Here is a 14139-nt window from a genome sequence, read left to right as displayed (position 1 = left end):
AAAATTTGAAATACCAGAAGGATTTTTTGTGTAAAAGTATTTCTGTTTTTCTGGTCACAGACAGAAAAATGTATGGATCTATAAACTGATTAACAATTATACCTTGACTTGTTTATAGCCTGAGTCTCCAGGCGTCCAGGGAGTGCCAGAGCAAAGAGAAGCTGCTGGAACAAGGCTTCCGCTCAGCCTTCAGAGAGTTCCAACAGTGGTTGGTCAATGCCAAAATCAACACGGCCAAGTGCTTTGATGTACCTCAAAATCTCAACGAGGCCTCATCTAGCCTGCAGAAGATTCAGGTACAGCACTCAGAGTCGACTGCCCTGAAACATTCAGACACTCAAGCTATCAGAAAAACTGATTTGATTACTACTGACAACTATCACAGTGGCACAGCTTAATTTTAATCTTCGGCATCTTGTCTCTTTTTTACCTTTTACATAATGTGATTGTAACTAAATGCCCCAAAACTGCAAGATCAAGAGTTTGACTGAATGCTTGAGTTGTCATGTCATCTCTTCTGTGTCTCCTCTCAGGAGTTTCTCAGTGACAGAGAGCAAGGTCAGTCAAAGCTGAATGCTGTGGTCGCGAACGGTGAGCTCATCTCTAGTATCGTAGGTAAAGACAAAGTTGATGCGGTTCGGGCTAAAATGAACACCGCCAGAGAGGACTGGAAAAATATGATGTCTAACCTGCACAACAGAGAAGCAAGTCTACAAGTAAGCATCAACATTTGGGCCTTGTTTCGTGTCATTCCCACTGTAAAAAGCTGCAGTGTATTAATACATCTGAAGTCAAGGAAACATCTGAAACAGTCTTTGTTTGCTTCAGAACCTTTTGTCTCAGATGAAGGATTTTGAGGCGAGTGCCGAGCCCCTTCAGGAGTGTCTGAACGCCACCGAGCTGGCTGTGCAGGAGAGCAGCACCAGGCTTCATGATCTCACAGCCAAGAAGTTAGAGCTTCACAAGCTACAGGTACCGATGTCCAAAATCCACCGAGCTTGGATCGTCCCTCATATTCAAGTGCAACAACCACTCAGCGCTTGAGTGCCAACCTGACCACCCCTGTCATTTGCAGAAGCTCACCATTCCACCTATTGTATGTTACAGTGTTTTAGCATAGCTATTATCTGTGTAGGAAGTACTGCCAAGAGCTTATGCTAACTGCCAGTAGCTTGCTTTTTGAATTCATGCCATCTTTCTGCTCCTCTTTGCTATTTTCACATCTTCTTAAGTGTCTGTCATAGAAATTAATTCTCGCTTTAGTCTTAGAAGACAGCACCTTTAAAATGTCTTTGTTGTTTAAAATGATCTACCAGCTATTTCCAGAGGCCTTGATTGCACGTCATGACCACCAAGAGCTTGAGCAACAGTAACACTGGCCAAACATCATTCTCTTTTCTTTTTGCCATGTCGCCATCTCTAACCCCTCAGTCTGTGTCTGAAGTTAACTGTCTTGTATCTGTGTCAGCTTGCATGCCTCTTTGATAACCTGCTTGTGCTCTTCCAGTCTGTGCTTGAGGAATTAGCCTCTCTCGAGGTTCAGCTGAACTGGCTGAAAGAGAAGGCCCAGCTGCTGTGGGATGAACACGCGGCCGGCAAGGGTTTTGTGCACCGTGTCTCGCAACTCTCTGCTCAGTACCTAGCTTTAACCAACCTGACCAAGGTACAGTAATGCCTACAAATCTGCCTGTGCACTGGGGCTTTTCTGGGGGTAGAGCTGCAGAGGAGACAGACGCACTAGACTGGATCGAGCTCTGATTTAACATTATTTTACAGTTGATAAACAGAGAAGGTACTAACGCACCATAACTAAAAACTAATTTCTTTCTTTTGTTATTGTAAGTCTTACACACAGCATATACAAGTACATTTTTATTTTATATCTGTTGTATTGAATCTTTATTAGTCATCAAAGAATTTGCATGTGCGTTTATCAGGTAGAGCCTAGTGTGAATTCATCTCTAAAACCCATAGTGATTGTATTCTGCTTTGTAATTCTGCAGGAGAAGGCATCTCGGATCGATCGAATAGTCACTGAGCACCAGCTTTTCTCCCAGGGGTTAAAGGAGCTTCAGAACTGGGTGGCTGACACCAGCCACATGCTGCAGACTTACTGCACCCCCACTGCTGACAAAAATGTTCTTGATAGCAGGATGATCAAACTGGAGGTATACAAAGTCACTGGTAGTTTTCAAAGTTTGAGTTATCACCGTGAATCCTCAATACAGGGTTGTAATAAAGACACGTGTGATTGGTGCACCAGGCCTTGCTGACCGCTCGTCAGGAGAAGGAGATCCAGCTGAAGATGTTGATCACAAGAGGAGAGTCAGTTCAGAGAAACACCTCAGCTGAGGGAGTGCCTGCAGTGCAAAAACAAATACAGGAGCTAAAAGATTCCTGGGATGCTCTGCTCTCTGCTTCTATTCAGTGCAAAAGGTTTGTTCTATACTACAAGTAACAAGTAAGAGCACCTAAAAATGTGTTTCTAACACCCTTTTGGTTGCTTCATAGAAACACCATTGTTCACAAAACAGAAAAAAGTGTAAAGTTCACACTGCTTCTGTTTTTCAGGTCTTGTATTGGAACTATTGCTACATCTACTGTACTGTTGTCTGACTTTGTCGTCCTGCACTCTTTAATATTGACAGTCAGCTGGAGGGTTCCCTGTCACAGTGGACCAGTTACCAGGAGGATGTACGACAGTTTGTGGCATGGGTTGAGCGTGTGGAGGAGAGTCTTGACCCCGCTGATAAACAGTGTCCAGAGATGAGAGACAAAACTGCTAACCTGAGCAAAGCCAAGGTACTGCAGTCTTCCATCATACTGTATTCTATTCAGACTTATATATGAGCTATTGATTTACCTTGCAACTCTAATGGTCCTTTAAATACAGGATATATTTGAATTTTAAACCCTAAATTTTACAAGTAATGAAAAAGAGCAGTTTTCAAAATCTTTAAAATTGTCACTCACGCTTTCCTATTGTTTCAGTTGCTGTATGAAGAAGTGCTGAGCCACAACACCCTGCTGGACACCATTACTGCAAAGAGTGCCAGTATTGCTGAGAACTACGTCGCTCAACTGGAGCTCCAAGATCTGCAAGAGCGCTACAACACCATCAAAGACAATGCCATGGTAATAAGCAGGAGAACATTTACAACTCTAGGCAGTGAATCTTAGTAAAATACATTTCAGCTTAAGTACTGTGATACAGTTTGCATTTCTGTAGCTCTTTTAGTTACAAACCTGTACAAACACATTTACAAATAATGCAGTGCTATAATTTAATTACATCATAGGGCCATGATTCATATCACTTTGAAACACAATTTGATATAAGTGAGATTCACACAGTTTGAGTAATGGAAAAGTGAGAAACTATCAGCTCTCAGATCATGTCTGAATCAGTCTCCTCACTGTGTACTCAGAGGGCAGTAGGCAAAGCAGAGGAACTGGTAAAAGCCCACCAGGAGTATCAACGGGGCCTCCACGCATTTGAGGACTGGCTGGAACAGGAACAAGAGAAGCTTGGCTGCTACACCCAGCTGGAGGGTGATGTTGATATGCTGGAGGAGACTCTCCAAAAGCTGCAGGTGTGAACAAGATCAGTGTGGAAATGTTTATTTATATTACTATAACTACTACACAGCCTGAAATGCTATTCCACATATTCCACAAGCTCAAAGTGGTCAAACCCATCTGTGTAACTGCAGGAACTGCAGCTGCGCTGTACGGAGGGCCAGGCTTTGCTAAACACCCTGCTAGTCAGTCGAGAACTTGTCGTTCCCTGGGGACTGCCTCAGATTGAAGACCGAGCACTGGAGACCCTGCAGCAGGAGTGGAGGTTGTACCAGGCCCGGCTGGCTGACACCAGGGCTCAGCTCAACAGTGCCCTGGCCAAACTCCGACAGATGGAGCAGAAGTTCCAGCGCCTTGACAGCTGGTTAAAGGGCATGGAGACCAAAGCACAACTGCGTAGCCATCGGCGGTCTGACCGCGCCACGAAAGATGCTCAACTCCAGCTAATAAAGGTTGGTGTGGTACAGTATGCACACAGGATATGCACATGAAAATGTTTTTTCACCCTTCCACAAAACTGCATGTATATGCACAGTTTTCAGTGCTGTCACTCCAGTTCCCTTAGGAACCAATATAACTTTCTGACACTTTCCAGTGTAATTAAATTAATGAATCTAATTGTCCCAACATCACTGATGATCCTTCTTTTTTCAGAGCTGGCAGGAGGAAGTGCTGGTTTATCAAGAGGAGATGGAGGGCCTCAGTCTTTTGGCTCAGCAAGTTCTGGATGAAACCCATATTAGCAGCCGGATCAGCACCAGAGCCACGCAGATCACAGCCCGCTACCATGCTCTGCTTCTGCATTTACTGGTAACATCTTCTTGAACACAGTACACAGTATGACAGTCTCACACTGTGAATGTTATATATATCTGTGTAGGTTTGTCTTGGTTGCTTTGAATGTCTGAAATGGTCTCTATAACCAACTGTATAACTTGATAAACCTTTTTAAAAACTTTCTGTAAATCTGTATTTTGACAGATAATTTAAAGGTTTCATTATTATCCTAACTTTGTTTCATCCTCCTCCCTTGTGTTGCAGGAGACGATCAAACAGCTGCAGGAGGAGGTGTCTTGCATTGAAGAGGCTCAGTGTGTCTTCAGGACCTTCTCAGACTGGCTCAGCTCAGCCCAGAATAACTTTAGCACTGTGGCTATAAGTGTTGATGTCGTGGACCGATTTGCCATGGAGAGAAAGATGAAGAAACTAGAGGTACACTCTCTAACTCTATACATATGTTATCAGTGGAAATGCCAGCAACAGTGCACTAATAACAGAAGCAACAGCAATACTAATACAAGCCCATGTACCTCTCAGGCTCTTCAGGGGGACATGGAGCAGGGTCACACTTACCTGAAGGCGATGAGGGAGAAGACGGAGCGAGCCATGGCATTCTTGGAGGAACCTGAAGCGGAGCAGCTGAAGGAGGAGGTGGACACCCGGCTCTTCCAGCTGGAGGAGTTAATGACAGCTCTGCGCGCAGAGCACAGCTCCCTCGAGAAATGCATTTCACTCTCCAAAGACTTTATGGATAAATACAAGGCCCAGGCCCAGTGGGTGATGGAGACCAAGAACCTTTTAGCATCAAGTGTAGAGCCTAAAGCTGAACTCTACCAGAAGAAGGCTCAGCTAGCAAAGTATAAGGTAACTTCATATTGGTTATTTTTTGTTTTCTCTTGGAAAGAGCAAGTAAATGCTTTTAACTGCAACATTTTGCTCCCTACTCATATATGCAGACCATCCAGCAGACAGTGCAGTCCCATGAGTCAGCAGTGAAATCTGTCATTGAGAAAGGAGAGGCCCTGCTCGACACAGTCCGCGACCCCACTATAAGTGACAACATGAAAAACCTGCAGGCTGACTACCAAGATCTCTGCTCGGCAGCTAAGGTATGGGCACTGTTAGACTGTTTCTGCTAAGATGTAATCTGGGGAGTCAGCCTTGGATGGAGGTTTGAATAAAGTCCAAAATGTCTTTTGTATTATTATGTTATTATATATCAAGCTATGTCAGCAAATGGTGCAAAAGGTAGGAATTTGGAGTGTGTGTTTGAAACTGATGAATCATTATATATTTTTTTATTTGTCATACAAATATGAGCATCACTGAGATTTGCCTTGTGTCGTGTTTCAGACGCAGGTCCAGAATCTTGTGGAGTGGGTGAAGGAGCACGAGGACTACAACAGCGAGCTGCAAGAGGCGGAGAAGTGGCTGCTACAGATGTCCAGTCGGCTGGTCACCTCTGACTCCATGCAGACCAGCAGTATGGAGATGGCCACTCAGCAACTTGCCCGACACAAGGTGACCAACCTTCAAAAAGTCACAGTTGTTATTGTAATGTTAGTTATGTTATTACATTACATCAGAAATAATGTCAAGGATCACTTTTCCTGATCTGCTTTTATTTTAAACACCTGATGGTTCTTTTTCAGGCGATAATGGAGGAGATAGCCAGTTTTGAGGAGCGTCTCAGCAGCTTGAAGCAGAAAGGAGAAGGTCTTGTTGCCAGTTGTACAGATCAAGTTCAAGCTAAGATCAGTCAACAAGTCCAGGCTCACCAGCAGGGCACCAGAGACAGCTACTCTGCCATTTGCAGCACTGCCCAACGCGTTAGTAACACAAGTTGACAACCACGTTTCCATTTGATCATTTTCAGAAAAACTTTTAATGATATAAAGATAGTTAAGGTCTCACTTCACCTTGTTCAACAGGTGTACCAGAGTCTGGACCGGGAGCTGCAGAAACATGTTAGCCATCAGGACACCCTCCAGCAGTGCCAGACCTGGCTCTCCACAGTTCAGGAGGAGCTCCAGCTAAATGATCAGGGACCGTCTGGTCTGCAGGAGGCGCTGAAGCAGGTAATTAACCCACTCCTGGAGCATATGATGGCGACAATGTGCTAAAGTTCTTGTTGTGTTTAGAGTAATGACTTGTGCATATACACAGGTGAAGCACTACAGGGCCCTTCAGGAGCAGGCCAGTACTTACCTGGACTTGGTGTGTTCTGTGTGTGACCTGTCCGATGATGCTGTGAGAGTGACAGCTGCAGAGGTCCAGCAGGTCAAGCTCACGGTCAGTTATTGTTCCTTGTCACTGAACGACATAAAAGTCAAATTTTATGAATCTTAGATGATTAGTTTACCATAATAATGACTCATAGACAGGAAGTTTCTTTGGTACATCCATTGACAAAGTTTCATGAAATACTATAAGCTGACATACAGTCTAATGAATGCTGGATACAAGGCATACCTTAGATATATACTACATATTACCCCACAAATATTCCATCATCAGTCAGTGCTCTGTATCTATGAAACTATAATCCTGCAAATATTCACTGTAGGAATGTGTAAATGTGTTTTTACAGATTGAAGAGAGGATGTCCAGTGCACAGGAGCTTTCAGAAGGCTGGAGAGAGATCAAGGAGCAGAAACAAGATCTAACCAGCCTGTTCCAGGACATGGAGCAGCAGCTCCTCAGCCTCTCCAGAAGGCCTGCAGAGCTGGAGACCAAGATAGCTCATAACATGCTGTCACAAGCCAAGGTAGGAAACATTATTGTTTCTTAATCCTCACCAAACGTCTTTTTCTTTTGCCTGTTTATTAAAATACATATAACATACTGTATGCTACATGTGCTCAGTACTGTGAGTCTGAACATGATTCTATTGGTGATTTTGTTTTCACCATCTAATCCAACATTTTGGCTTCAGTTGGGTCGGGATTAAAGAGAGATCTGCTTAGTATTTGGGTGTATTTAGGGTTACAATCCAGTATATTGCTTGTCACACAGGAATGCAGCCAGCAACTGCAATCTAAACAGAGTATCCTGACCAAGATGACCGAGACTGTGAGCAGATTGACTGGTGGCCAGGACTCTCCAGAACATGCAGAGCTCGACCGCCTGAGCCATTCCTGGCTCGAGCTCTGTCACCAGGCCAGCAAGCTGCAGAGCCAGAGGGAGGAGGACCTGCAGAGGTCTAAGGAATACCACGACTGCATCTCTGCAGTGGAGGCACTGTTCGAACAGGTGTCCAAAGAGTGGGACAATCTGGCCAGGTGTGTTTGTGTCCTGACAAGACTAAAACCAGAAACGGCTGCAAAAAGATGCCAGTTGTGCTTTCTCTGAACAATCTCTTTTTCCATTGCTATACATTCTTTTGTAAGGAAAAATTTATTAAAGACTTCGGTGATTTATATCCTTGTATAGAAAAGATCTGTGCAGGACTTCTTGTTCAATAACAGCAGTTAACATTATAACTATCATTGTTGTTTCAAATGTTATTAGAAGTTGAAATTTTGTTGTAAAGATCAAAAGATAGAATCTTTAACTGTAATTCTGTGTGTTTCGTGGAAAAATTGTTATAATTAATTGTTTATTTTTTGTAACAGAACTGATGCTGAAAGTTCATCTCAGCACTTGGAGGCTTTACGGAAACTTGCAGTAACTCTGGAAGAACAAAAAGGCACTCTTGAGGACCTTAAAGATCAGAAACAGAAGGTCATCCAACATTTGAACCTGGATGACAAGGAGCTTGTAAAAGAGCAAATCAGCCACTTTGAGCAGAGATGGTCTCAAATGCAAAATCTAATTGAGAGGAAAATCCAAGACTCAGTGGTGACGCTAGAAGATATGAGCCAAGTAGAGGCCCGTCTGAGAGAGGCTCGGGACTGGGCAGAGGAGCAGCAGCCTGCCCTGTCTGAGGCCATGAAAATGAGTCCTCCTCCTGAGCTGGCTCAGAGCTTCCTGTTCGACCACCTGAGCATCTGCAGTGAGTTGGAGGCCAAGCAGCTGCTGCTGGCTCAGGCCATGGCTGATGCCGACAGGGTGCTGGCCCGACTGGGCCTCAGTGAACGGCAGCGTTTGCAACAGCTGATTTCTGCAACTCAATCGGAAGTGGAATCTCTGAGTGTGAAAGTGGTGCAGCGCAGAAAGCACCTCAGCAAGGCTTTCACAGAGAGGACACAGTTCCTCATGGCTGTGGGCCAGTCAATTTCCTGGGTCCAGCAGAATGAGAAGAAGGCCCAGGCAGAGGAGTATATTGCCTTATTACCTGATGACCTGGCCAAGCAGGTCAGAACATGCAGGAACATCCAGAGCAGTCTAAAAGCCTATCAGAGTGAGCTGACCTCCTTGTGGTCTCAGGGGAGGGATCTGATGAGAGACGCCAGCGAGGAAGAAAGGAACGAGATTCTTACAAAGTTACAGGAGTTACAAAACATCTTTGACAAAACGCTACACAGATGTGGCCAGAAACTGCAGGAGCTCGAGAAAGTTCTTGTTTCCAGAAAGTATTTCAAGACTGATCTAGAGAAGATATGCCAATGGTTAAAACAAGCTGATATAGTGACCTTTCCTGAAATCAATCTGATGGTCGGAGATGCTGAATTGGAAGCACAGCTACTGAAGTATCAGCTGATAGTTGAGCAGGCAATTGAATATGAGAACCTCCTCCTCATTGTACAAAGAGCTGGCCAGGAAATATTGCCCACTCTGAACGAAGTAGACCACTGCTATTTGGATGAAAAACTCAACACCCTCCCCCAACAGTATAATAGCATATTAGCACTAGCCAAAGAGAAACAGGAGAAAATCCAGCAGGCCATTCTTACAAGGAATGAATACACCTCTTTCATAGATGTCACTCATAAAGCACTTAAAGAGCTGGAAGAACAGTTCAACAGTCTCGGCACGCAACCTGTGGGGCTGCAAACAGAAGAAGTTGTCAGTTTGCAGAGTGATTACAAAGCCATTCAGGCAGATCTGGGCAACCTCGGCCTTGCTGTGAGTGAACTGAACCAGAAGAAAGAGGGATTTCGGAGCACTGGTCAACCTTGGCGCACAGAGGAAATGACCCAGCTTGTGAGCCTGTACAACGGCCTGAAGAGGTTGATTGAGCAGAAAGTGGAGCATCTGGATGAAACCTTGGAGTCATTTGAGGACCACAAGGCGATGGCTATGCAGGTTGACTCTGAGTTAAAGGCCACAAAGGAGCAGCTGGTTAAGGTCAATGCAGAGACCCAGTCAGCTGAGGAACGGCTGAAGAACTACCATGCTCTAGCGGGGAGTCTCCAGAGTGCCAACTCTCACTTGTCAAGGCTCATGGAGCAGATGGACACTCTTGCACCCCGTGTGGAGCAAGCAGCCCATGATGCCTCTAAGGAACAAGTGGTTCTGTGGCAAGAGGAGCTGCGGTCTTTGCAGGCTGCAGTGGGGGAGCTGATAGAAGAGTGTGAGAACAGGTTTGTTCAAAGTAAAGACTTTGAGACAGAGATGAAAAGGACTCTGGACTGGCTGCAGCAGGTCAGGGATGAACTGGGCTGTGCTGTGATCGTGGATGTGAGGGTGGAGAAGGTGCAGGAGGAGATCAGGAAGCAACAAATCATGCAGGAGGAAGTGCAGTCACGGCTGAGAATTGTTGCTGCTCTCAGTCACAGGGAGAAGCAGGAGTATAACAGTGCCAATGAGCTCGTCCCAGCCCATGTAGATACAAACCTAGAGGAAATGGCAAAGCTGCAGGCTGATGTCCAAAAAGCACTGAGCTCAAAACAGGTGGGACAATATTACATTCCCTAAATTATACAATAATTTTAGTGAAATGCTTGATCTTTAATGTTGTTGTTATAGTTATCATAATACCTGAATTCTTATACCTAAACAGATAATACCTAGTCTGTTTTATTTTTTTTCTCAATTGTTCTTGTGTGCAGATAACTCTGGAGGAAGCCCTGGTGTTGTGTCAGAAGTACCACTTCAGGATGCAATCAGCCTGCGAATGGCTGGAAGATGCCGTGTCCTTCTTACAGCAAGCCAGCCTGGGTGTGGATGTGGAGAACTATGAGGAGTGTCTCCGGCAGCAGGGGGACATCGTGGCCACGGAGCAGGAGTTCCTCATCCACCTTGAGGAGCTGCAGGCCCTGCTGCCCCAGCTGGAGAACCTGGTCAACCCCACAGCTAAAGAGCAGCTCCGTGTGAGCGTGGAGTCGGCAAAGCAGAGAGGCATGGAGGTCCGAGATCAGCTCCAGTGTCACCAGGATGTCCTTCACAGGTACTGAGAACGAAGGAGTGGGGGTGCACATGTAATATAGAAAGATTACATAGTAATTTTGTTAACAATGGCATTCCAATGGCATTATATCCTCCAATATAATTTGTTTTTTTTAGCTGTGTGGCTCAGTGGAAGTCGTACCAGGAGGCAAGGCAGACTGTCATTGAGCTTATGAATGAGGCTGAAAAGAAGCTGACCGAATTTTCCACCGCGAAGGCAGCCACAAGCCAAGAGGCTGAAGATAAGCTGTGCAGCCATCGGGTATGAGAGAAATCGGAAAAAAAAAAAAGGGTGGTGCTTCTATGAAGGCGATGCACTGAGTTGCTTACTTCTATCTTCATTTTTCAGTCCCTTGTATCACTGGTGAACGGCTTCCAAGAGAAGCTGAGTGGTTTAGAGGAGCAAGCTGCTCAGCTGGAGCTGGTGGGGAGTGATGCCAGCAAGGCCACCATCAGTCGCTCAATGACCACAGTGTGGCAGCGCTGGACACGACTACGCAGTGTGGCACGGGGACAGGAGAGAGTACTGGAGGACACAGCACAGGAGTGGAGGACTTTTAGGGAGAAGGTACACAGGCACACCAAATGAAAATAAAATATGTTTTTTAAAAATGATGTTATGTTATTATGTAAAAATGCACAAGTAAAATACACTAATTGTTCTCTAAATGATATTTTTTTTTTTTTTTACAGATGGTGAAGGTGAGAGCAGTCTCTGATGAGCTCCAGAGTCGTTTCCCTGATAGCGCTGTGGAGAAGGCCTCCAAAGCCACTCTGCAGTCTCTGTTAGACCAGCATGACTTGCTGAGCCAAGACTTGGAGAGAGAGCTCTCCTCCCTTACACTGCTCCGTCAGTACGCCCTCAGCCTGTTGCACGATGTGGAAGTGCCTTCACCGACAAATGACCAGTATGAGCTGCCCAGCCTGAAGGAGATCAGAGCTGTGCAAGACCAAATGGAAAGGTAGTCGGAAGATTAACCTGTTTTACCACTAGATAAAGAAAACATTCAAATTATTGTATTATTTAAATGTTTTATTATTTGGATTTAAAGCTGTGATATTTGGAAAATAAGTTCACCATATTTTGCAATTCAGAGTTTGAGTAAAATCATTTCTATCTTTGTCTGCAGCCTTCTGACACAGTCCAGGACTAAGCGGGCTCAGGCAGCCCAGGAACTGAGGGACAGGGAGGAAGTGGAGAAGGAACTTAGTGTTGCAAAAGCCTGGATTCAGGAGACCAGGGAGCTTCTTCTCAATCCCACACCAGACATTGATTCTCTACTGCAGGAGCTTGAGGTATAACTGCCATCTAAAAGAGAAATATGTGAAATATTTGTGAATATCCTCCTCTCATCCCCAGAACAATGTTATGTGAATATTATTATTGTTTATGAGAAGGGCTACATGGGTCTTCTTTTTGTATAGATTGTACATGGAGATGTGATCACCTATCGTCAGAATGTGGATAAATTAGCAGAGCAGCAACAGAGCAAGTACCTGGACCTCTACACTATATTACCCTCTGAAATCTCCATGCAACTAGCTGAGGTCTCTCTTGCATTGGGTGCCATTGAGGATCAGGTATCATATCATTTCAATAACTTTGAATGCACATAAGACCATTATATTATAGACATTGCTTTATTGTCTATGAGGCAACAGCATGTTAAAAATGTCACGTGGCATTTGTAGGTTCTTTCCAAAGAGAGAGAAATTCAGAAAACCAGAGAAATAAAAGAGGACTTCAGCTCCAGAATCCATGAAATCTCTGAGAAGCTCAAAGCTATAGCTGCTAAATTCAAGGAAAAGTCTCCAGATGTTGATCATGCCAAAGAAGAGGTCAAGGTGGGTTATCTACTTTTGCTTGGTCTTACAGTGAATTTGAAGTCTTTAAATTATATAATTCAAGAGCATTAAATGTTGTCAGGATATAAAATCCTACGTCATATTTCTTTACACAGAGCCTGGCTGAGGACTTGGACTCCTGTGGTCGCACCCTCTCAGAACTGGATGCTGCTGTACAAGAGTTTGGCCGCAGGAGCCCCCTGCTGGCCAAACAGCTGAGTGACGCCATCAGCAAGCTGTCAGAGATGCATCACCACACAACACGGCTGGCAGACTGTAGGAACAACTGGCTCAAAAAGGTTTGTGCTCGTGCAGATGTTAGTACATGCATGCATAATGTTACAGTCACACAGTGGAGCCACTTTACTGTTTTGTGTTGTTTCTCAGGACAATATGTTTTCAGTCTCTCTCTTATCTCGGCTCCTCAGGCCGTCTGCTATTTAGATGAGTATAATGAGATGCTGGACTTCATTGTGAGGTGGTCGGAGAAAGCCAAAAGCCTGGTGAGGGCAAACATCATCTGGAACTCCTCCGTTCATCTGCAGGAGCAGATACGGATGTATCAGGTGAGCTGGGGGTCGAGACTACCTGCACAGTGTCTTCTGTTTTAACTTTCTTCCTCCATGTTATTTTGACAAGGAAAGGTGCAGAGGGGATGGATGTGGTCTGAGCTTTATTCATGCACAGTTCTTGGGCACTGCAGTATTTCTACACATGCACACGTTTCATAAATGTACACTTTTCAGTAAATGAACTGTCTCTTCCCACCTGGAGACCATATCACACATGCCTCTCATTCATTCGTCTCATTGCCCTTGTTGCTCAGGCTGTCCTTCGTGAGTCTCGGGAGCTCCATGGAGACCTGGAATCAATGGCGGAGAAAGTAGAGCTCCTGTCTGAGGTGCTGCAGGTTGAATCTATGAGCCAACAGGTTTGTGAACTCAGTCGACACACAGAGGAGCTCCAGCAAAGCATCAAGACACGGCTGCAGAGCTTGGAGGACGCAGATAAGGTAGAGAGGAAAGAAAAGAAAGATGTCTTATCTTTTTGACAAATTACCTGTCCCTGTTGATACTGATTATACCTAATTTATGAGCAGATAAAAATGCAGTCAACTTATGTATGATGCTGTTTGTCCTCAGAGTATGGAGGCCCTAGAGTATGAAGTCAAGGCCCTACATGTTGCTCTGGAGCAGGTCCAGGCCACACTGACCTCACCAGAGCTGGCACGCCAGAGCCTCAAAGAGCAACTGGCTCAGAGACAGGTAACCACACAACATCAGATAGTCCAAGATCTCGCCCAAAATTTATCACAATGGAAACTTAATGCTTCCTTTGCATGTTTTGGCTCGTTAATAATTTCACACAATGTAAACCTCGTCTTCCTGCAGCGTCTGTTGGCAGATATGGAGAGCTTCAAGCAGCAGGTGCAGGCGGTGCAGCTGTGTCAGAGTGCTCTGCAGGTCCCAGAGGAGGTGATGCCCAACCTTGCCATTTGTCGCACAGCTCTGCGTCTGCAGCAAGAAGCCAGCCAGTTGCAGCACGTAGCCATTCAGCAGTGCAACATCCTACAGGTACAGAAGGGGGCACTACTGCACAATCATTTTATAATGTAAATCCTGCATTCAGACACAGTTTGCATATTGTTCTGTATATGTTGAGGAA

At 44.9% G+C, this 14139-nt stretch overlaps 1 protein-coding gene across 7 annotated transcripts in view; it reads left to right on the top strand.

Annotated features, from left to right (window-relative positions):
* syne1b (spectrin repeat containing, nuclear envelope 1b) overlaps positions 1 to 14139 on the top strand; it is a 78444-nt gene that overhangs the window by 36571 nt on the left and 27734 nt on the right. For all 7 annotated transcript variants that reach the window (XM_071498912.1, XM_071498917.1, XM_071498918.1 and 4 more), the window contains 33 exons: positions 119 to 296; positions 534 to 716; positions 829 to 972; positions 1508 to 1663; positions 2004 to 2168; positions 2264 to 2436; positions 2649 to 2802; positions 2992 to 3135; positions 3429 to 3593; positions 3714 to 4031; positions 4234 to 4389; positions 4621 to 4791; positions 4897 to 5223; positions 5316 to 5468; positions 5713 to 5880; positions 6012 to 6188; positions 6291 to 6437; positions 6526 to 6651; positions 6950 to 7126; positions 7375 to 7640; positions 7974 to 10134; positions 10293 to 10630; positions 10747 to 10891; positions 10979 to 11197; positions 11323 to 11591; positions 11760 to 11925; positions 12055 to 12210; positions 12322 to 12474; positions 12591 to 12773; positions 12903 to 13040; positions 13301 to 13486; positions 13617 to 13739; positions 13866 to 14048. In XM_071498912.1, coding sequence (XP_071355013.1) covers positions 119 to 296; positions 534 to 716; positions 829 to 972; positions 1508 to 1663; positions 2004 to 2168; positions 2264 to 2436; positions 2649 to 2802; positions 2992 to 3135; positions 3429 to 3593; positions 3714 to 4031; positions 4234 to 4389; positions 4621 to 4791; positions 4897 to 5223; positions 5316 to 5468; positions 5713 to 5880; positions 6012 to 6188; positions 6291 to 6437; positions 6526 to 6651; positions 6950 to 7126; positions 7375 to 7640; positions 7974 to 10134; positions 10293 to 10630; positions 10747 to 10891; positions 10979 to 11197; positions 11323 to 11591; positions 11760 to 11925; positions 12055 to 12210; positions 12322 to 12474; positions 12591 to 12773; positions 12903 to 13040; positions 13301 to 13486; positions 13617 to 13739; positions 13866 to 14048 — 8068 coding nt within the window. The remainder of the gene's footprint in view (positions 1 to 118; positions 297 to 533; positions 717 to 828; positions 973 to 1507; positions 1664 to 2003; positions 2169 to 2263; positions 2437 to 2648; positions 2803 to 2991; positions 3136 to 3428; positions 3594 to 3713; positions 4032 to 4233; positions 4390 to 4620; positions 4792 to 4896; positions 5224 to 5315; positions 5469 to 5712; positions 5881 to 6011; positions 6189 to 6290; positions 6438 to 6525; positions 6652 to 6949; positions 7127 to 7374; positions 7641 to 7973; positions 10135 to 10292; positions 10631 to 10746; positions 10892 to 10978; positions 11198 to 11322; positions 11592 to 11759; positions 11926 to 12054; positions 12211 to 12321; positions 12475 to 12590; positions 12774 to 12902; positions 13041 to 13300; positions 13487 to 13616; positions 13740 to 13865; positions 14049 to 14139) is intronic.

The sequence above is a fragment of the Trachinotus anak genome, unplaced genomic scaffold (genome assembly GCF_046630095.1).
Source record: "Trachinotus anak isolate AG129_WGS33_773 ecotype Australia unplaced genomic scaffold, CSIRO_AGI_Tana_v1 ptg000015l, whole genome shotgun sequence".
In the NCBI taxonomy this organism is placed as follows: Eukaryota; Metazoa; Chordata; class Actinopteri; order Carangiformes; family Carangidae; genus Trachinotus; species Trachinotus anak.
This window is presented reverse-complemented; position numbering and strand designations above follow the sequence as displayed.